Raw genomic sequence first — 24,006 nt, forward strand, 5'->3', positions numbered from 1 at the left:
CCCCCTCCTGTTGGTTCCTCTGCCTCCCGATAGTTTTGAGGCCTAACTGTTTAGGCCTCGGCTCCCGGCTCCGCGCCGCCGTGCCGGCTCCTCGGTCCCCTGCGGGTCGGGCATCGCGGCCCCGCGCCCCCCGTCAGCCGCCCGCCGTCCCCGGGGGCCGGGGCATCCTTCGATCGGGGCCGAAATTTCATTGTAAAATCGGCAGCTCCCAACTATCGGTGTTGGGCTGGAGCGGCCCCGCGATGAAAGGAGGCGCCGGCGGGGAGCGGAGGGGCCGGGGCGGCGGGGAGCGGCGGGGCGGCGGGCCCGGCCCCGGAGCGGCGGGGTGCGGCCAGGCGGCGGCGGGGGCTCGGGCAGCGCGGCGGGGGCCGGGGCCTTCTGCGAATTGAGGGTTCGAAATGGAAAAAGAGGGTTAGAAAGTCGGTGCCATTCCGCTGAACTTTTGTTTTCTGACCGATAGAGGCCGGTAGAGGACTGTGCAGAAGGAAAGTTTCTGAGCAGCGGCACCAGGATGGACTTCCCGGCTGCCCAACCAAAACCCGCCGCCGATGGTAAAATCATCTACTACCCGCCCGGAGTGAAGGAGATCACCGACAAAATTACCAACGATGAGGTGGTGAAACGGTTAAAGGTAGGCGATCCCGGGCCCTCTTCCTGGAACTTTTGCTTCTCACAGTAGATGTGTCGTCGCTGGACTGCCGAGTTCTCCTGTCACAGCTGAAATGTCTCCTCACCCACAGACACTCATAAGAACGCTGCTTCCTCACCTGCCTCTAAAAGAGGAGGAATTGTTTTTTAATTTGTGACTGTCCTCACGTGTTCTGTCAAAGCTGGAATCAGTAGGGAAAACTGCTGATTTGTGCATGAAACGCATGCACGATGTTGTAGAGGGTTCTAAAGTGGGGTCGTAATTAACAGTTGCAGGATATATTGCCAAACTATTTGTTGGTGAGCTAGGAGGTATCCCTGGGTTCCAGCAGAGTGAAATTCAGTGGGGTGGGGGAAACGACCAGGTCTAGTTTAGGGTATTCTGGACCAAGAACACAACATTGCTTTCAACCAGTGAAGGTGAATTTCTGGAATTCATCGGAGGAGCTTTGTAATTGTTTCCTATGCAAAAATTCATCAGGTTTTGCAGTTTAATACAGCTCACGTGTCTGGTGCTTGGCAAAGTTGCTAAATTTTCATTTAAAAAAAAAAGGGATTGTTGTTGTAAACACATGATTTCTGCTTGTTTGACAGCATCCTGGAGGGCTGTGAGGTTTATCTCTGTTTTATTTCCTTAATCTCTCTTTCCTTTAGATACATGAAATAATATGATACAGTAGTATTATTTCTTAACTCTGTGCCGAAAATAGAGAAGATTAGGCATTGATCAAATATTAGCACAGCTCATTTGTTAGCACCGTGGTCTTTGGACCGGAATGTTGTCATAATCTAGGATTTGGTCCTGTGCCCAGGGTGGAGATGTGGTAATGATTTTTTTGAGATCAGAAATATTCTCTTACCTGATGATGTGCTTCCCATCACAGTCGTATCCCCACAAAGACTGAAAGATAGAAATTGTGGTCTCACCTAGTCACTCAGCACAGTGAAAAACTTCTTAACTATAAATGTGAAGAAACTGTAGGCGTCGTCCTGTGCTCTAAAAGCAGCAAGGCTCACGTCAGTTGTTTCTATGAAAATTGACTTTATTGTCCAGTTACAGACTAGAAATTTGTTGAGTCCAAGAGTCTAACCTGGTGTTTTCAAAACTGCTGTGGAATATTTTTACAGAAGAACCTAGAGCTTTGTTTGGACGGAAACCTCGAATCAAAGCGCGTGTGGAATGGGGAGGAGTGCAGTTTTGAGACCTTCATACTAAATGGGTATTCTTATTATAATGGGAGATCTTGCAATGGCGAGCCATGCCATCCTAGATAACAGAAATAATGGAATTTCCAAGTCGTACATAAGTGTATCATTGAATTGGCACGTTTGTGTGTTAGATGTAACTTTCAGGCTAAGAGAAAGTGTTCCTTTCTATCATTTTTTATCAAGTGCTGTTAAGGAATTTCACTGACCTCAGGACTGTAGACTAATTGTAAATGGGAGCAAATAGTTTGTTAGTGGCTCCATGGCTGCCAAAGCAACAGAGAAAGATTTTTCTTCTCATACTGGTATTGCTTAATCTGAGTTTGGAAAATTTTTTTAATCAGTTGTTCACTGTCCCAAAACACCAAGAAAATTGGAAGAAGTATAGTACGTTTTAGAACTAAACCAACAAATATTCTTTCTTTGGTTTTGCATATTAATCCTTGTGTTTGAAATCCATGTTTCTTTATGTCAACTTGACTTATAGGAAAAAAAAATCACATTGCATATGGAATATGATACAGTACTTAGATAGAAATGCACGCAAAAGATGCTCGGATATCAGTTTAAAGATAGCTCTCCAGAGCTTTAAGTATTGATAAAAGCCAGCTTTAGCAATATGTACAAATTCAAGCATGTTTTTATCCTTGAGACTGTAGGGTTTTTGCCTTGGCCATGTATGACCTAAAGATGCTCTGTGCATCTTTTTTTTATGTATCTTGGTGTTTTGGTCGCCGCCATTCTTGGTGCATGCAAATTTTTGTTCTCTGACTTACTAAAGGCACGGTCAACTTAAATGGCTGCAAATTTGTGTTGATATTAGCAACTTTTCTGATCTCACATCTGTATTTTTGTGTCCAGGCTTCTACTCGTAACGAAGGCTTTTCTTATTATTGGAACTTGAGATGTTCTGGGCACCTGTCCCAGAGTGCCTGAGCATTTTGTGCCAAGGACTTCTAAAAAGAGTGTTTTTCTATCCTTCCTCTCCTTCTGCTTCGGGCTGTGGATAATAAAATGTAGGCCAGATTCATTTGCAGTGTTTTGATATATATGTATGATAACATTAGCACTGCCCTAAAAATGGAGGTATTGAGAATTTTCAAATCAGCATGTTCCTTCTGAGCGATGCCAAAAGGAAAAGCCTCTGAATTGCGCATGTATGTTGCACAAAGCACCAGGAGCTCAGGTACTTAATGGTGTCAAAGATGGTTTTTTGTGTGTTAGGTTACACTGATGGGTCAGTGTCTTCTTCGTGTAGGATGGTACGCTATGTGTGATTTCAGCTATTAAAGAAGTGATTTGAACAGTACTGTGCTATGGCTGGGGACAGATGGCCTAAGCTTAACTGAATCTATTAAATGGACAAATTAGGCAGCTAGCAAGTTAACAGTTTTGAATCTTCCTGTGAAATACAGTGGCTACAAAAAATTGGGGGGAGATAATATTCCTCTTTATAATGCACCAATTCATTATATAGCAGTTGGTTTCAAAGCTGTAAATGGAGTGTTTGTCAGGTTTGGGTTAAGGTTTGTAGGGAGAGGTAGTGTTTTTTATTTAATGGAATGATATAAGTGGAAAATAAATAATTCAAGTCACCCAAGTCCTTCTTCAGGTCTAAAATAAAACCAGCAACTAAATACCAGTTGAGAACAATTGTCCTATCAGTGTTATATTTTTTTCTTTTAAGGTTGTTGAGGGATGTTTGAGAAACTCAGCATCTGTCCTGCAGAACTTCTCAATTACCTCAAAATTTAAAAAAAAAAATAAAAAATTGGCTACTGAAAATTTTCAAGATTGAATGTGTTTTACTGCCTTGTCATACTCTAGACTTGTACACCATTGTCAGGAAAATATCAGATTTCTTTGGTCCCAAAAGAATATTTTGATGTGATTTATATATAGCCTTGTCATCATTAGGAGTGAGATAGTAGTAGTGTAGTTGATTGTCACAGATATTTAAAATAACTGTATCAATCCAAAACGCAGAGAGTTTCTCAGAGCCTTTAAATGTGAAGCAAGAGCTGCTGTTGAAAGACGTCTGTCTCTGCTGCTTGTCTGCCTACCTATGTTCTCTATCTTCTCAACAAGTGTTTTGTTTTGCCTCATGGTTAAATTGATGGGTAAACAGATCTGGGTTAAAACTTTGGAGAAAAAAAAATGACTGCGTCAGTTTTAGCCTGAATCATTTTCTTGCCCAGTTTTTCACAAGAGCTGACAAATGCTTGCGCTGGCCTAGGAGAGAAGGCAGCTTGTTTTTTTTTTGTGGCAGTACTGTACTGAAGAAATTTCAGAGTCTGTTTCAATGTGCAAGTTTGCAAAGATCTTGTTTTGAGATAGTTATGCGGGAACTATACAAAAGTCCCCATTTTTATCTTGCTGTTAATATTTTTTTCAGTAGAAGCACTAATGTGCGATGACAAGTTCAGTATAGGTTTGTATTGATAACTACACAATTTGATTAGTGTTTGACAGAGTTGTAGGAAAAAAGGAAGTATTTATAGTGCAGCGGTTGGTTTTACATATGCATATCAGTATAAGCAATACTAGCTCATAAAATATGTACAAAGCACGTTTACTTAGGCACTGAAATGCAGAAGTACGAGAACAGTTTCTGAAACTTTCCAAAAGAATGGAGTGATAGATGTGTTTCGGTGTAGAGATTTTTAACAAAGCTTTAGAGTGGTGTAAATAAAGTTTTAGTGAAATGAGTGTTCTGTGGGTTAGAACTTGTTGAGGATTATGCAGTCCTTTGTCATAGTTGGGGTTAGCATTCTGGTTTTCGTTCTGTTTTTTTGGAGGGGGGAAGTGGTCTTCTTGTAGTTCACAGTCAGTCCAGTAGTCTTCTTGCTTTCCCATGGTACCAGTCCAGCAAGGTGTTTTCTGTGAGATTTTTTTTTTATTCCTCTCCCCTCCAGTTCCCCCCCTGCTGCCGCAGGCTGAGGCCCAGTGTGTGATCATCTGGATTAGTACTCCTGGTGTGCCTTGCAGACTTCCTTATCTCGTCCCTTGGCATTTTTAAATTAGCTGATATAAACAAACACTCCCTATCCTTCCCATTGTCTTTCTGTATGCTCCTCGGGTTATTAAATGTTGTCTTCTTTGTAGTTGGGCTTGTTGTGCTTTTATCTCTGGAAGATTATCCTCACATCATATGAGAAATTTTTAATGGTAATAACGAACGCTAATAATTATGCACGGATATTTTTTAGATATGTTACATAATTTTAAAATTAAGAAAGGTTTTTTTCTCTGTTAATGTTTGGAGTAAGATGGAGGACTGTGAGGATAAAAAAAATCTCTCTTTACTTACCTGACGCGTCTTTGTATGGCCTTTCTTTGGGATTGTGTGGTAAGCTGGGTAGACCTTTGATCTGTGCATATGTCGTTATTTTGAAGGAAACTAAAAAATATAAAATCAAATGTCATCTGGGAGAAGAAAACCTGTTCTGTATTGTTATACACTGGGATTTGGTATGCTTGAGGGAAAAAAAGATCCATATTAAGTATGTTGGACTGCATTAACTAACAGATACTATTTGCCAGTAAGAGATGACACGCATGTTCTCCTGGCTTAGACCTCTGACTTGTATGTCCATATGTGCTTAAATGTAAGAATTTTAAGTAGCTTTGTGGAGGTTGCATTGCCAGGTTACAAACTGATCCACAGATGATTAATTATTCTAACACTTCTTAAACTTCCATTAATTGTATTTAACTGCAGACTGCAGTTAGCAATGTTCTTGAGCTGTTGCTGGCCACAGAAGCCTAAAGCCAAATTTCTAATTTGAATTTGCTCATAGTTTAATCTTTTTAATTAGTTTGACTCTTGCAACAATCAAGTTTTTCATTAACTAGGACAGGCCACTAGTCAGAGGAGAAGAAATCTTGTACTGATTTTTTTTTTCTTTTCTCCAATGAAGTATTAGCTCTTTTCTTTGTAAATGCCCCAGTTTTCTCAACCCTTGGAGAAATAGACCATGTAGGTTCACCTCAAATGTTACTTTATTTCAAATTGATTGGTGACTAAATCCTTTTTAAAGATGATTTTCTTATGTTACAACTACATCAGTAATTAATGGCAGTTTCATGTGTATAATATTATTCTAGTGGTATCCTGGCAATAAAAATGTAAATGCATTGCAGGAGAAAAGCAGTCTTGGTTTGGACATGGAGGTAGGGGTGGAAACAGAGGTTTGCTGAATTAGACATGATAACATCTGATGATGAACCACTGAAATGGACAGACTAGGCCAGAAGTCTTTACACCCTTTTTTATTCTAATCAAAACCCCGAAGGATTATGAATAGTATTGTGCTTAGTGGTGTTTTTTTGTTTGTTTGTTTGTTTGTGAGGTGAGGTGAGGGGATGCTATGAACGCTAGTTTAAAAGATGGGGCATTGAAGAGCTACTGCTACTGAGAAGGGGGCAGGGGGAGCAGCCACGAAGCTAGCTTCAGGGGCCTGATTTGGCAAATCTGAATGTAATCTCTGAAGTGACTGTGCATTTAGTGGCATTTTGCTCATTCAGACCGCACATTTCTTTGGTTTCAGTTACAATTCAGAGTGCTTTGCACTTCTTTGAAGCAAGTCACCTCTTTCTGCTTAGGAACCCAGAAAATGACGCATTTTCTGGAAAAAGTTTGTTGCAGGCTGTGTAACAGGCATCCTTAAGAAACTTTGTAGTAGGTGACAGTAAAGCAGGGTCGATTGCCCAACAAGGCATAAAATACTTCTCTGCTGCAACGCTTTCCTTCATTATTGTCTTGTAGCTTCAATAAATACAAAAGCAGAAGTGGCTTCAAGGCTTTTTTTGTTTGTTTTAAATGCACATAATCACTTAGCAAATACCATATTAACATTAGGATTGAGAAAATGGTACAGAGGTTTGATATGTATGGATTTGTTTGCCTCGGAAAAGAGATTAATTGTGGTAAAAGCATAGAAAATAATTGATGACAGATAGTAGATAAGGAATTTCTGGTTTTGATCCCCTCTCATGGAGTAAGAGCATTAATTTAAATTGAAAGGTGAACCGTAGACGTTGTTGAAAGTTAACTATTTCTCAGGGTCCTACTGGAAGGTTGTGGCAGAGCAGAGCTGAACTTGGTTTGCAGCAGTGGCGTGCTTTAATCATGTAAATCACTTACTTTAGGTGGGTGTGCCTGGCAGTATGTGTTTTTGTTTATAAATGTGGAAAACTCCTTCTGTATTCAAACATTTTAAAATAAGTTTGGATACAAAATCCTTGCCATATTGCTGCGTTCCTACGAGGAGTTTGTATGCATAAGTTTGTGAAACGACAGTAGCTTAGCTATGCTCAAGGCTCATAAACAAAGTGTTAATCTCACAATAGCGCTGTGAGATGAGAGAAGAAAAATTATCTCTTGGTTTGCAGACAGTAGTGTGGAGATGACTGATAGGAAGGAAAATGAAACATTGTCTGAGGTTACTTTTACTCCCTGTCTGCTTGAATCAATTCATGTTACTTTGTTTGCTTAATGCCCATGTGCATCTTTTGCTACCAAAATAAATAAATTAATAAATTAGCAGATCATTACTTCACAATGTATATTAGAGCCACTTTTGTACTTGAAAGGAAACAGACTTGTCTAGCTCCTTGTTAAACATTCTTCATATATGAAGTTCTTCTAGATGGCAGTATCTCCTTAATCGCTGTTGGTACCTGGAAATGTAAAATGCATGCTTATTATTGGTGTCACTCAGAGCAGTGTGTGTTGGCCGGCTCTGCGGCTGCACTGAACTAATGAACTGTATTCCCACTGCTGTGCTGACATTGGAATTTTGGTTGTTGCAAAGATGTCTTAAGCATGATGAGGTACTGCTACAAGAAAGATAGAAGGGGTACAAAGTGTGCTCCTGCTCAGAAACAACAGTTGAGAATTTTCTCATACCTAGATATTGTGGAATATCCTAAATGTATGTTTTATTAATGTGAGACAGATGAGACGTGCTTATCTGATAGAGGTGTCAGAACTGCAGTGGTGGGATCGGTTTTGCAGTCATGGTGGGGGGAAAGTTTCATCAAAGTTAACTGTGAAGAGTGGTCGGCCTGTTTAATGTCTTAGGTTTCCTTAGTTTGCCCATTTCCTTCTAGCTGTCAGGTAGTGTTACTCATCTTCATGATGTTCTATCGTCATCAATAAATACAGCCTTTGCTGAAATACTATTTGGTGTGGTCATTAGGAATTTTAGGCCTTACAATATGTTGTTAAGGTTGCGTTTTTACCTTTTCCTAGAAATTATGGCAGCTGTCTTCAGGAGATTTGTCAGAAATTTCCAAATTGCTGAAATAGTACAAAAGTTTTATACCAGCAAAATACGTTCGTAAGCATTAAAGAGATGCATGTTGGTTTGTTTTTTTTTTTTCTATTTGAAAATACCCTTTTTAATTGATGTAGAAAAAGAGAAGGTTTTAAAAGGACTTTGGATAAATCAAATTTTTTCTGCGGTTCTTTTCTGTTCCCCCTTCCTTCTGTACCAGGTGCAACACGGTCCTTAAGATGCTTGCTCTTCAGTAGTTTTGATCGTGGTTAGTAGTGTTAACTTCATTTTGCAGTCATTAAAGAGTTCCCTTTCATCTGCAATTGTAGTCTGTCTTTCTTGTAACTTTCAATGGGAATAACCTGATTCTCCATCAGGAAATAGCTTTAGATTTGCAGATTTACAGAGTATATTTTAATATTGTACAACACACTAATCTTGAAGCTATTTTATTGTTGTATCTGACATGAAAGACCATTGAAATGCCAACTTCACATTTGTGCTTACCGTGAAAATCTCGCTACTGTAGTTTTTATTGCCTGAGAATTAGCCTCACAAAAGTTGAAAAAGATGAAAGTAAATAGTTGAACGTAGGAGGTGCTTACTATGAAGATGATCTAAAGTTTGAGCCTTGCGATTGAATTGTCTGATGCTATAGCGCGGGTATGAAAAGAGTAAGTACTGGAATAAGTTACTGTTCCTTAAAACAAACAAAAACTGTTTGACTGTACTTCTCTTATCCTTTTAATGGAAGGAAAATGCCGCCGGATTCTTCCCCTTAAAATTTTTATTCTACGTTCAGGTAGATAGTGGTCAAAGTAGGGTAAGTCATGTTACTTTAATATGGCTTTGTGTTTTAACTGTCATCTTTTGTTCCTGCTCGAAAATATATGCATGTACTTAATTAGCCAAAATGCAGTAATACTTTCTATAGTAAGCTCATCACTGAAATTTAATCAAACCACAGTTATAATTTAGTAGGGAGTTATTTGAAATTAAATTTTGAGGAACATAGAAATTCTTCTTGTGATCTGAAATAGTAAAACATGATATTCAGTTACTTATCTCTCACTGTCTGCAATGCCTTCCTGTGAGCCTCAGTTCTAACATCCTAGTCAGTCTGGAAGGATAGAACTTTTTTTTAAAAAACCCTTTGTTTACATGGGGCAGAGAAGAGGAATCGTTCAGAATTATGCCCCTTTGTTTGTGCAGTGACATAATGGTATGAAGGGGCACTTGAAGCGAAGTTTTAATTCTTAAGCAGTTCCAGCAATGAGATAAAAGATTTTTCCTACTTTTGATGGTGGAAACAGAATTCAGCATTCTGGGAAGAGGTGGAAAAGGTTATCCTATGTACTTTTTTTAACAAGTGATTCTTTCTCAGCATTGAATTGCTGCGGAGTTAACATTCATTCGCTTAAAAAGCAAAGCAAAAAGAAAAGCAAGAGACTTTTAAGGGTTTTTGCTGAAAACACATTTATTTAAATGCCTTATTCAGTCATCCTTTGCAAATGTAGATGGTACACGTCACTATTTCTGCAAAACTTCTGATCCATCTCTTATCTAAAGCTTCTCTAAAGGCAGTAAAATTCCAGTGGCAAGAAAATAAGTACTAACTTTGCTTCTGTGAAGTCAGTAAAAGTGGATCTAGGAGTTGCATTTGTGAGCTGTTAGTGACAAGTTTTTCTTAGAAAACATACATAGAATATGAAGGTGGGCATAACTCTGCAGCCTAAGGAAAAATAGAAAATCAGGGAATAAGATTTCATCTGTATTCTATTTGAAACTGGTAATCTAGACAGCTTTGAAATCATGAGATTTTTGCTTTGAGATACAGATCTGTCTTTGTAGAATTTGTACGCGTTGGTACAACTGGAAGTGAGTCAGCTGAAAACCTAGAAAGTTTTAAAAATATCTTTTGAACTGGGAGTGAAAACCAATTTAAAGACCTATGTTTCTGCACCTCAGCTGGGAAAGTGAGCGCAGCACATAGGATTTTCCAAAGGTGGTCTTTCACTCCCAGCCTTTGTTTCCCTTTAAAGATTAGAACATCTTCAGTCAGATTACAAAGTAGAAATGCTGCGAGTTAATTTTGTTTAATTCTGACGTTTTTACCCTGTAACTTCATTTTGGATCTTGTGCTCGGATGTCGGAGCGTTCTGATCTGAATTGGATTTGTTATGCCAATATGAAACCATATTCTTCTCCATGAGTTCTCTACTGCAGTTTATCTCTTTAACTTGTTCTGTCTCCTGAGAAATGGCACAGCAGGACTGTGCCCTAATTCACACTGTATTTACCTTCTTCAGAATCATTCCTACTTCAGTCCATATATGGGCTGTGATGAGTATAAAAGTTTCTTTATTCAAACTGATTCAGTGTCTATCAACACTTCAGTTAAAGGGCTGCATCGTGAAATAGCCACGTGAGATTCATTTTAAAATTAGCGGGTCTCCTCAAAATGTTACAGATGAGAAAATATTAATTGGTAGCATTTCTAAAGGATTTGCGTAGGGCTTTTTCCACTGCCTTTCATAATCTTTGTCAAGCATCTGCTTCAAAAAACAACAAAAATAAACAAACAAAAAATCCACAAAACAACCATGGGCAAAAATAATTTCAGCTGAAAGGTGAAAAGGTGGGTGGATAAGTAATGACGTTACTTCTGCAGTGTTGTGAGTCAGCTTAGTCTAAGCTGACCTGCGTAGCAGATATTTTAATCTAGTCAAAAAGCAAGTTAGTTTATCTAAAAACAAAAAAAATGTAAGCCCTCTTATGTATCGTATTTTGGAAGCTTGTTGTTCTGGCAGTGTTGCACCTTAGTACTTTGAGTGTTCTATGCTGATGCTGCTACTGAAGGAAAGAGTTTTTCATCCTTATCCCTGCTGCTGTTGCTGTTCAGGTAATTCCAATTCAGAGTTATTTTCCTTCTTTGAGTCAGCAGCTCTCTCAAGGCTGTAGAAGCAAATCAAGTTTGTGAAGACTAAGATGAGAAAAGTGAAAAACAGAGGTACGGACTGAGGGAAGGAGTGAGGAGCAGGGGAAATAATGAAGTTGGAAAGGATAAAGCTGCAACACCAGTAGCTGGAGGATTACTTTTAATCAAATCCTGCTGTGCTTTGCTGTATTGGAATGTGTGGAAGGGCAAACAAGAGAGCTGGACAAGTGGTCTTCCTTGCTTGTGGACCATCTTTTTCCTACGTGCCAGTCCAGGTGTCTCTGTCACTTGCAGGATACTGGAGTGTGGAGCTTATCCCATTCCATTAAGAACTGGTTTTATTATCCATCCATTAAGAACTGGTTGGCTGGTCACAGCCAAAGGGTTGTGATAAATGGTTCTATGTCAGGGTGGAGGCCGGTCACGAGTGGTGTCCCCCAAGGCTCAGTCCTGGGACCAGTGCTCTTCAGTGTCTTTATCAATGACATAGACGATGGAATCGAGTGCACCCTCAGCAAGTTTGCAGATGACACCAAGCTGAGCGGTGCAGTCGATACACTGGAAGGAAGGGAAGCCATCCAGAGGGACCTGGACAGGCTGGACAAGTGGGCCCACGAGAACCTAATGAGGTTCAACAAGGCCAAGTGCAGGGTGCTGCACTTGGGCCAGGGCAATCCCAGGTATTTATACAACCTGGGGGAAGAAGTACTTGAAAGCAGCCCTGCAGAGAGGGACTTGGGGGTCCTGGTGGACGAGAAGCTGGACATGAGCCAGCAGTGTGCGCTGGCAGCCCGGAGGGCCAACTATGTTCTGGGCTGCATTAAAAGAGGAGTGGTCAGCAGGGAGAGGGAGGTGGTGGTCCCCCTCTACTCGGCTCTTGTGAGGCCCCATCTGGAGTACTGTGTCCAGGCCTGGGGCCCCAGCACAAGAAGGACGTGGAGCTCTTGGAACAAATGCAGAGGAGGGCGACCAAGATGATCAGAGGGCTGGAGCACCTCTCCTATGAGGAAAGGTTGAGGGAACTGGGCTTGTTTAGTTTGGAGAAGAGAAGGCTCCGGGGAGACCTCATTGTGGCCTTCCAATACTTGAAGGGAGCGTATAAACAGGAGGGGGAACGATTGTTTGTGAGGATGGATAGTGATAGGACAAGGGGGAATGGTTTTAAGCTGAGACAGTGGAGATGTAGGTTAGATATTAGGAGGAAGTTTTTCACACAGAGGGTGGTGACGCACTGGAACAGGTTGCCCAGGGAGGTTGTGGATGCCCCATCCCTGGAGGCATTCAAGGCCAGACTGGACGTGGCTCTGGGCAGCCTGGTCTAGTGGTTGGCAACCCTGCACTTCGCAGGGGGGTTGAGACTCGATGATCTTTGAGGTCCTTTTCAACCCAAGCCATTCTATGATTCCAAACTTTTTTGTCACACAGGGTGTTTTCATCTGGATCAATGCAATTTACACAGTCATGTGCTTCCCTCTCCTTGTGCTGGCAGAGTCTGTGCAGCAGTATTGGGGTGATTTGGAACACTGTTCATTTGGCTCAGTGTTATTAGATCAACTTAAATTAAACTGCACCCTGAGATTGGGTTGAAGCAGTCCTACCCTCCCCTGTGAGGCTACCTTTGTCTTGTACAGACAATGGCACTTTTACAGCCACGTGGAAGTTTTTTCAGTAGTACCGCTCATCGATCCCGTGAGTGCTGATAGAGTGAAGGGATAGAACTGGCACGTTTAGATTAACTTGCACTGCAGTGAGGTTGCACCCTAAGAATTTTTGCAGTGACTGCCCCCATCACAGTTTGGTGAGAAAAAATGAAGTGTGTCTCTTGTTTCAGAGAGCTTCAAACTTAAATGTAAGCGGTGCACTACAGTGGAAATCCATGCTGTGTTCATATGCAGACGTGAATTTTGCCGGTGCTGGTAGTTTTGAACTGATGTGAATGTTGTGAGATCCTGAATGAATTTTCTAATGTTCCAACTGACTGGCTGCTATAATAATAGATCGTACCATTCATGCTAATATATAATTGCTTTCAAAGTAAATTGATTTTGTATTTCAGTTCAGAACTGGCGGGTGTCATATATAATGAGAGGTAGTTAGATTTCTTCTTTGTCTAGGAATGTTTGGCTTTCTCCCATTATTGATCTTTTTCTTTTGAACAAAAGAAATAGGATTTGAGGCTTCAGTGTTTTTCAGGTTGCCCTATGCCTGCTGGCTCACAGTTCTGTACTAGTATTATGATTAGGAGATGTGGGCTTTAATGTTTAGACTGGTCTTTTCCTGTTCTGCAGTCCAAACTACTGAGTCTTGTGCTGTGACTTGAACTAGAGTGGGTGGGACAGGCCAGTGCTTGCAAACAGATTTGTCCTCGTGCCAGCTCTCATTCTTTTTCCCCCTCCTAATGCCTGCTGCAGTTGATTGTTCTTTAAACAAAGGCTTGTGTGATCTTACAAGTTCATACAGAGAAATGAATCTTCTAGCTTAAAAAAAAAAAAAAAGGTACTCCCCAGCAGATAAGCACCAGAAAGAGCTTGCTTTTTTTTCTCCGCCAGGCATGAACTAATAAAGTACTAGGACCTTTTCTGTCAACCTAAAGCCAGCATTAGTAACGCTCCACAGGACTCATGGATAGACCACAAGTTTACTGTTACACATTCATCTGTTCCACAAGTATTCATAGAAAGCAAAAACATTTTTTTAAGTGCTAGTCATTTAACTTGTATTTCTTATGCTTTTAGGTTCTGAAAAGTATGCAGACTGTTTTATTAAGGGCCCCTTGATTGACCAAAGAACACTGAAAAATGTTCAGGCATAATTTTGCTTATTCTTTGAAGAGGCGGTGTTTGCAAAGAGCTTGCACTTCGGTGATGGTGTATGCGTTGAAATTCCGTATTGCCAAACTTCAGAATTTTGCCATTTTTTCCCTTAGTAATATGTAATACATGGAAACTTCTTATGAAAATAACTGCACGGGAATGTTGCCAGTAACTGTTGTATGGAGAAGTTGTATGGATAATTTTGATTATACAGATCTTCTCTTTGAAATGATTTGATTTCATCTCACTTTTTTGAGTGAGTTTGTGGCTTGTTTTTAGTTCTTTCAATTCATGTTATTATTAAAGCCAGTCTTTAATTGTTATCTTAAGTTCAGAAAGCTTTACAGTAATGAAAAAGAAATGAATGTGTGGATCTGCATTGCGTATATCATCAGTTATTGTACTGGGGTTCCCAAATTCAGTTGTTTCTCAAAATTTTTTACAACAAAGCTTAGGTGGGTCTTGATTCAAAATCTGGAACTGAATTCCCTGTCCGATGATATAGGGAAAAGCCATAAACAGCTGGTACAAGTCGTGATTAATGGATGAAAGTTCAGTGGTTTGACCAATGCAAAGAAACTTGGGTACGTTGGTTCTAGGTGATAACGCTGTCGCAAAGGGAACCTACGTAAATGTTGAACTGAGTTTGCATTGTCTTAATTCAAACCCGAATATATGCACAGTGGTCTTAGTGAAGGTGAGGGGGGAAGGTGTCCTGATTTTCACAGAATTGTAGGGCTTGGAAGGGACCTGTGGAGATCATCAAGTCCAACCTCCCTGCTAAAGTAGGTTCCCTAGAGTAGGTCACGCAGGTGGGCATCCAGGCAGGTTTTGAATATCTCAGTGGAGTTAGTGGAGAAGGAGACTCCACTAACTCTGGGCAGCCTGTTCCAGGGCTCTGTCACCATCACAGTGTAGAAATTATTGCTCCTGTTTATTTTCCTGGACTTCTCTGAGATCCCCTACCAGGGGCTAGTATTTTCTTAGCCACAATGAGTGATAAGCAGACAGAAATACAAAATGCTTAAGTTAGAAGAGAATATTATGCATTAAATTATAATTATATATGTTATATATTCTTTATATCTGACTTTCCTAAGAATCAGCTTTTTTCTGAAGTCTTCCTTTTGATGTGTAAAAACAGCTCCTAAGCAAATTCAAAACAGCTGTGGTAGACTCGGTGTCAGCCAGGTGTGGCTGGCCGTGATGTGTGTTTCTACACGGCTTTCCCACTGCCAGCATAACCTTGTGAGCGAGCGGTCAGAGCTCTGGCAAAAGACATGCTTAAGTTGAAACTGAACAAGGCAGTGGATTCGCTTGGGAAGCAGGAAGCTTCTTTATGCATCCTTCAGTTTGCTGGTTGTTTCTCTGATTTTTTTGTTTTTATTATTATTATTATTATTATTGTTAGTACAGCGCTACACTTACTACTGGTTTGGAAACCATGTAAAGTCAGATATGGGGGTAACACCTTCTGCCCTCTACTTGACTAGGAATTTCAGCCCTATCCTTATTTTGATTGCTAACCCTGCTCTTAACATCTGGACTAGAATTCTGCATCATGAATGTAGCTGTATTTTGGGAATACTTAATAGAAATACTGAAACATTTCCCTCAGTATAACTTACTTGGGCCACAATTTGTCATCTTCGGCAGTAATTTTCAATGAAAGAAATAGTCAAGTATTTTGCCTCAGTACTTTTCTTGAAGGTGCTAAAAGTCTTCATGCCTGAGTTTTAGGCACTGAAGATTTTGCTTGATAGCTTTTCTTCTCTGACCATAAATCTTGGCTAACAGCATGTTTACAATTCCAAATCAACTCCTGCAGTTATTAGAGACTGTTGTAAACCTCTGCAAACAATCTGTAGGCCAAAGTGCACTTGTAAATTCCTCATTTCTTTCTACGCAGATGCGCTGCAAAATTTTAAACATATTTAAAACAAAAAAAAAGCAAGCAAACAAAAGCAGCAAAGCAATACACTGCTGAATTTTTCTTTGTAGAATGGAAGAGTGAGAAAAAATGGGTAGTGAAATACTACGGTCCATAGGTTTTGGGCAAACTATTTCAGGATGCTGCTGACCTACATGCTATGATCACGAGGGTGATTTAAAAAAAAATCCACAACAACAGAAGATTATACCTATGGAACATGAATGAAACTACTGAGTTTCATCACATTCTGGATTTTGAAGCACAGCTAATACAGTGGAACTTTTTTTTTTTTAAGTACTGTATATGCAAGTTTAAAACAAACGTAGGAAGTTTCTGTGGGTTTTAGGACCTGAAGGCAATAACTTTATAGGCTGGAATGCTGTTAGATATGAGAAGCTAAATTTTGTGCTTCAGTAGTGTATTTGGTATGGAATTATTTATTTTAACAATCACCTGGTCAACAAGTTAGCATTCTCCTGTACCATTTGTAGGTGAGAGATCTGTTGCATCCATTTATAGATAACTTTTCCCTTCCTCTTTTCTGTTTTCACAGTTAACATGGATTTTTTGTGTTTGTTTTGTTTTCTAAACTGCTTTTTGTATATCCGGCACGTGGCTGTGGACTGCTATTCTGAGGTCACTGCAGCTGAGCAAATGAAGTTTATTTGATTCTCTGTTCACTTTTTGAGGAAAGGAAGCCAAACAAAGATCATTTCTTAACAATGAGGCAATATTTTTGCTTGTAGCTTCAGGCCACTTGAAGCCAGAGCGCTTGATGAAGTGTGTGCTTTCTCATGTTTTCTGGGCAACTCCTCTAGGCTGAGGCTTGCAAGCTTCTCGGATTTCTCATAGTCACTGGCCCGGTCTCTTTGTCATAGTTAAAGGCATCTATGAGATGGCCAAATGCTCTGCCCATGGGCACCAGGTCTGTGTTCACGCTTGGGGCACAGGCCAGTATAGCTTCAGGTATGTGCGTGTATGAAGGGAATCAGCTTCATCGTTCCACTATTTCAAGTGAAGGCAGAAGTTGGGCGCGCATTGCTTCACTGTTATCACTGTGTGAAGACGTAAATGACAGACCTGTCCAATGGACTCTTAAAAGCTGTAAGACTAATTAAAAATGTATTTTTGATTTCTGAGGTTGTTCAAAGAAGGTGCTGAATGTTTTAAACAAGAAAAAGGCAAAACATTAATAGTGGCATAACCTCAAAAAATGAGTTGAGTCTTATGTTGTTTTGTACTTTTAGGGTTGAAATTTCTCAAATTTTCTCTTGGATAGAAGATTTTCTGGGTAAAAGTAACGTATATAAGCGTTTGGAAAAAGGCAAATTTTTCTACCTTAAGTCTTTTTATTTTATTTCTAATTTATTTTTGTTTTAATTAAGTGTGGTGGTGCACCTTTCAGAATTTTTCTTGATTCCTACTTCAGGCATTCTTAATGAGAACGTTGCTGGCAGCCGCTTAAATGATATTTAGCACTCGCAAATTGCTGATTTCAGCAACATATTCTGGATAGATCTTGTTTTAATCTAAATTCAAAATGAATAATTATGCAACTGAATGTTTCTAAATAGTCTGTGGTTTTCTTTTTAAGCAGGAGAATGTCACAAATTGTATATAGTGACCTCTCAGCCTCTGTAACTTTGGGAAGACTGTCAAGTTCTTTCTTGTATAGTGTATATATAGAGAATATATCTTTGCTTAGGTAATGAAATAGTAACAGTAGTTGGATAGCATCAAAATGAAGCAGAAGTGAATGCAGAGGTCAAAAATGAGGAAGCGTTGCATAATGGCAGTGATGTGAGCAGGCTCAGTAAGAATGGTCTGTGGAGTCTGACTAATGGGGAGCGCCTGGTGATGTCTTCATCTGAAGTCTGTATGTAGGAAAGAAGGAAAATTGTTACAGTCCCTGACTTTTTGGGACATGAGTGATCTTCGCATATTTCGCTAAGAAAAGCTTAGCATGAGAAGGCTCTCTGCTGGAACTTAGAAGTCACAGCGCTTAAAAATGTGTTGAAATCTTTCAGTAAAAATGAATCCTTGCAACAATGTTTTGTTTCTGATATATTGCCTACTACTTATCTTGGCAAAATCAGCAGCAATAAAGGTGCAGTTGAGTATGAGGAATGCTGAGGGACAGGTACAGCGGTTGCTGGCATATTCTAACTAGCCACAAGGCAAAAATCTGACAAAACTGATAAGCAACAGTTGCAGAACTCTTGTGGAAAAAAATGAGTTACTTAAAGTTCTCAAAACACAAGAAGAGTTCCCAGATAAGACTTCATTAGCCTGAAATTAAAATAACTCCAGAAAACAAATAGAAACACAATGGTGCTGGGAGGTAATGTACAATACTGGCCATGCAGAAAGGTATAGTGGAGCTCTGTAAAAGCAGTCCTTTATTTATTTCGTAAATTAGGTGCCCAAAACCTCATGTTTTTGGGAAAAGAATGTTTATTGTGGATCAGGGAGGAGGGGGTAATTTTAAATTGGTTCAAGATAGCTGTTTGGTCTGAAAGTATAATTAACATGTTTAGCAATTCAAACCAAGTGAAAATCCAGTCTTGTGACTGGTGATAGGATACAGATGTCAAATTCCAGGAAATAAAAACAGATTTGAGGCAAAGACGTGAATGTGTAAGACTTTTTTTTCTGTCCTCTTTTCTATCCCTTTCTCTCGGTCTCCTGCATTTTCCTTTTTAAGGCACTTATTATGTCAATATTATGTAGCAGTTGAATTTATTGTAGGCTTTTCATACTGCATTTTTCTACCTACGTGGTACTAAGGTACATAGGCATGTCATAATCTTTTACCAGGCTTATTTCTTAGAAACTTAATTCCGTCTTCAGAATCATTCTGCTTCTGAGCACTATGGGTTTGACTTTCATATTTTTATATCAGCAGTGTTGATTCTTTCCATCTCCCACTCATCCATTTTATATATTTTCAGTAGAAAATTTTAAGAGGGGAAAACTTTGTTAAAATATCTTCTATCCTTTTTAATACAGATCAGAAATCAGTCTTTATTACTGGGGATATTTGTCATTATATCAAAGTAAAATAATCTAAATGTATGTAATAAATTCTACAAGTACCCCACTTTCCATGCAGTAATTGTACTTTTTCCCCCCTCGTTACTAAAGAAATAAATAAGACTCACAGCCAGCAAACTACTGCAATTGTGTTTCAGTTCCGAAATCTTGCTACCTTTTTTTTTCCTCCAGAGTTCCCAGCAACTTTATGCTCTTAGTGGGGATACAAAAAAATAAAATGACAACATAAACAGTAAGCAAATGCCTGCATTTTGCCTTCAGTCCATCCTGGAGGAATAAAGTGCCCCATTTTGAGCTTGGTGGCCACCTAAAGGGGAATATTTTTTTTGCTAGTAATGTACCTAATAGGTAGCAAAGTGTAAAAAGGGGTAGCAGAATTTTCTGATAAAATGATTCTTCGTTGGGGAGTTTTTATTTATCTGAATAGAAAATCTTTGCATAATCATGTCTGGTTTGATGCATGCAATAGCCTGTAGACCTGCCAGTTGCTTGCTGATCTCTGTGGCAGTGGGCTGAGCAGGGGCATCCATTCTAGGCAGTGAGTTCTGTGGAGCAGGTTCTGGTTAAAGCACCATCAGTTAGGGTTTGGTGTTGTTTCTGGTCTGTAGTATCAATTTTGCTTGTGAAATAATGTTTTGGTTTGTTTGTTTGTTTTGTGGTGGGTTGCTTTGTTTTTACTATTTGGCATTCCTCATTTTTTTATCCAGTCTTTCACATGGAAATGGAAACCCACCATCTGTATTCTAGATGATCTCCATTAATGAGAGTCTCCATCTAAGTCTCCGTAGGTAACAGGCACCCAAACAAAATTCTTTGGTACGGTTTTATCACCGGGCACAGGTTCACGCTGGGACACTGCATCGTTGCCTCCTACAGTTCATTCAGGCTCAGTGCAGTCTGCTTCTTAACAAAACTGGAATGTGAATGCCACAGCTGAAGAATATTTTCTTGTTGACATTGATACTTTCATGTACTACTGAACATGATAGTACTAGGTGTAATTGCCAATCATCGAACAGCTTCCACTGAATGAATAACTTCTATTTTCTTTCTTCTGTTAGTGCTGGAGCTGAAGATCAAGATTACAAATATTTTGCATAATTTTTCTGCTTCTGTAGATGTAGTAACTTTTCAGTTCACCATAATTTACAAGATTGCTGAGATACAATAACTGTATATTCTTAGAAAATAATGGGTTTGTTAGTCTCATTTATTGGTTGTGTAGGAACGTGAGCAGGCACAGGCACGCCACGCTTTTTACATCTTTGTGGATGATTGAGTCAGGAGGACTGTATGATGTACCATGGAACACAGCTGCACTGTGGTGTAGTAATAACCATGGATCTGTTCTTTGAAATATCATTAGTACTGTAAGTGTAGTCTTCTAGTTGTGTTTTAAAGTTCAAGTCTAAAGCTTGATTTTTGTTGTGAGAACTGAGACTAAATATTTACTGCAAAATGAAGCCTTGCACTCAGTTCACAGTAAAAACAAAAATACTTTCTTGTCCAGCACCACCTCCTGTCCTCTGGAAGAGGAAATGCACACAGCAAGGACTTGGTTATAAAGAATCCTCTCTTTCACGTCTGAAGGCTATTATAAAAGTACTTGGGAAACTTCACATGGAAATAGAGACTCTTCCACCACGGGGAATATGCTTTTAAGGATTTTTTTGGTTTTGCCCCAGCCGTACATAACACTTCCTAGTGTACTGAGGGGAAAAGGTCTGTTTAATGAAATGCTTCTGATTATGTCTTGAATTATAATATTTAAAGAATAGTCTTTTTAGTCCCTGAGCAAATACTCTTCTGTTACGTATTTGTAAATGTGGGAGTGAAGTTTCTGAGAAAGAAGAAGATTTTTAGTGTTTTAATTTATGAGAATGTTAACCTTCTTTTCAGTACTTAAACAATTGTTAGAGTTTGGCAGGGAAAACTGGAAAGAATCCTATTCCAAATCTTTCTAGTAATAATGACTAGATACTGCTGAAGATTGAATTGCTTAACAAAATGAATATTGGTGCAGTGGCACCACACTCTAATCATAGATGTCTCAGAGGCAGTAAGCAGCATAAGTATGGAGAGTGTTGATTAATATGTCCACTGTCTCTTCCTTCTCATTATTTGAGAATAAGTATACACCCATTTAAAACTTGTGATTTGATCTGGAGAATTATAGCTTGTATCATAGCAGATTGGGCAACGCAGTTTTAAAACCAGGATAGCAAAATACATTGAAGAGTTTCAGTATGGTAAGGACAAACTAACAGTATTTCTCAACGCTTTTTATAATGAATTATTTTAAAACATCTTGGGTTGAGTAGCCAGGTATCAAAAACTGACTACAAACAAGAAGTGGGTTTGAGGAAATATTTTTTTATTAATGACAGAGTGTCGAATGAACTAAGGTTCTATAGCACGCTTGATAACTTTTTTTTTTTTTTAAGCCGTTTGGGAAATAGGAAGCATGATGAGGTGAACTGGTTTGGCTGGATTCATAGGATTATGTGAGGATTTCACAGAATTCCTAATCAGTCAAATATTTTAAAGTGAATGAGGTGAATTCAGTAGAAGATCTTAGAGTTAATAAAAAGGTAAGAAATATCAAGAGAAAGCAACTGTCGGGTGAATTTATGCTTTAGAGGACTAAGTTGGGGAATAGCGATGCATCAGCCTAGGCCATATAGTGAAACCTTCCACTGGGCAACTTCTGTCTAGAAAGGCAAATAGACCATAAAGTTGTGTTATGAGCAGGATTGCAAACAGCCATGGATATTATGCTTCCTTTCTAGAAATAGGGCATCTGTGCTAGTTTAAAAACTGTGAATATGCTCTCTGTGATGCTGCGCTTCCGGTGACCCTTTGGAGGAAGTGATGAGAATGATAAGGATGGTGAAAACACAAAGTGATGACCTAGAGATGTAAATGGATAAGTTAAGTTCTGTCTCAGATCATGAGACAAAACCGGGAAATACATGATTAAATTTAAAATGAATAAATGGATTGATGCATCGGATACAAGTTCTGGAATTTCCTGGATTGGAATGTTTCTGAGACAAAGAATAATTCAAAATTATCAGTGATCACATCTTATGTTGGTTCCTAATTAACGTTGAAAGATGAGTTTAGGGGAGACTAGTCGGATTTGAATACAGCTGCCAATTTCGGGCCTCGTGTGCTCGTCACTGTTAAGAGTCTGTATTACGGTTAAGTGAAGAGCTTGGTTTATCTACCAGAAGGGTACATTCTTCTTCACTCTCTGGTCTTGGCCATTGAATTGTGTTTTCCCATCTGCTGGCCTATCTATGCCTGTCAGAAAACCATCCGGCGTATTCTCTGAGGAGTTTTTCTGCTTTTTACATCGACTCGGAGGGTTACCCAGCAGATGTTGAGGCCGGTGCAAAATACGTGGTGGCACTGCATGGCCAAAAGCAGGAAAGAGTGAGTAATGTGGGAGGGAGAAGCAGATGGTGGCAGCGAGCAGTTAAACTGGATCTCTGTGTCACATGGAACCAAAACTGTAAGTACCAGGAGAGGGCTTAAACTGCGCACTGCTGCAATTCCTGCTTGGCAAACAGGTCTGAAATTCAGTCTGTGCTTCATCTTGCTGTGGTATTTCATACCCTGTCACTATGTACAGAACTTCTGTGAAGTACGATGTCAGTAAAAGCTGTGCTGGGTACTGTATTCTTGACTTAGTACCAGCTCTTGACTGAGTTCAAATCAGCAGACAGTCACTGGTTACTGGAGTTAAGAGCAGTTCCAAGATTACTTTTGCCTCCGGTCAGTCAGTTACAAGGGAAATTCTCTTAAATTCCAGGCCATCAACACTGGTTATAATCTACTTTCTCCTAACCAGCAAGTTTTAGTATCTTCAGAACAAACAGAAGCATGATCTGTTTGGATGGAGTTCTTTTAACAGTTTGAAGTAATCTCTTTCAAAGCAGGGAAGAGATGAAAAAGATCTCGTGTTGTACAGTAGTCAATATAAATGAATTTACAGGGTGTTCTTACATGAGGGATAGTGGTTCCTGCTTAAGGAAAAAAAGAAATTGATGTGGCTGTAAAGTAGCATTTGTCTTGGAGGAAAAAAAAATCATCACTACATATTATATTGAAGGAACTGAGACTGTACAAAAATGATATTGGATCTTCCAATTCTTACTACAGTAAAAAGCTGAAGTTGATGATAGTGTCTGAAATACTTCTCATTAAGATGTATTTTGTCTAAGTTTGATAAGGAGAATAATGTTTCTTTGCACATTGTGAATCTGATAGCTCCCTTGGTATTGTTCATGGCAAAAGAGTACAAGATTCATCACATACTGTAATAACAGTGTAAGGATTATCTTCTGCAGAACAGGAATGGCACCATTTTACTTCCTTTTGTGCTGTTCTAATCTTGAAACACGTCCTTTTTCAACTTGTTCCTGCAGCGATCCATGCAAGTTACTGTAATCAAGATGTCAAAGCTACATGGTGTGGGGCAAACTATTCTACCACTATTCAAATAGCATGTTTTAAGTTGTGGTGTGACAGACCTGTTGGAGCAAGGCATCTGATTTTTTTTTTTTCTCGTATTTTATTTGTCTGCACCCTCACTCCCCTTTAGCATTTGTGTTACACGGGGAATCTTCTACATTGACAGCAGCAATTAAATACTGCTGTATTTGTAATTATGGAAATAAAGCACACAGGTAATTGTGCTACCTCTCCCAGGTTTGTAAGAATGTTTACCCTTTTGTTTTGGTTATGGTGTGGTATGTGTGTGATGTTCATAATCATTATGTAGTTACTTTAAAATATAAGCATCGAGAAAGTTGCTTCAAATAAATGAACTACTCAATGTATCGTTTTTGTATAAGCAGTAGTCAATTTATTTGCTTTTTGTGAGGTCAGGTTTGTTTCTGGGCTGTTAGAAAATATTCTCATTATTTTCCTTACATCAAGCAAATCTAATACAGAACATGCTGTTTTATGAATGTGAAGCTAGCGGTAAATTACAAGACTACTTTGCTTGTGATCTGGCAATTGGCCAAAGCTCCGCAGAAATGCCCTCTGTCCCCAGGGGAAGGACAGCTGCTGAAGCAATTTGTCTGATCACAGGATCAGTGCCGTGCAGGCTGCCATTGCTTT

At 39.4% G+C, this 24,006-nt stretch overlaps 1 protein-coding gene across 2 annotated transcripts in view; it reads left to right on the forward strand.

Annotated features, from left to right (window-relative positions):
* Positions 461 to 24,006, forward strand: part of PDS5A (PDS5 cohesin associated factor A) — a gene marked incomplete at its 5' end in the record, with an annotated part of 74,752 nt that continues 51,206 nt past the window's right edge. For both annotated transcript variants that reach the window (XM_021395735.1, XM_021395736.1), the window contains 1 exon segment: positions 461 to 631. In XM_021395735.1, the coding sequence (XP_021251410.1) occupies positions 461 to 631 (171 nt within the window).

Source organism: Numida meleagris, chromosome 4, assembly GCF_002078875.1.
Source record: "Numida meleagris isolate 19003 breed g44 Domestic line chromosome 4, NumMel1.0, whole genome shotgun sequence".
Classification (NCBI taxonomy): Eukaryota; Metazoa; Chordata; class Aves; order Galliformes; family Numididae; genus Numida; species Numida meleagris.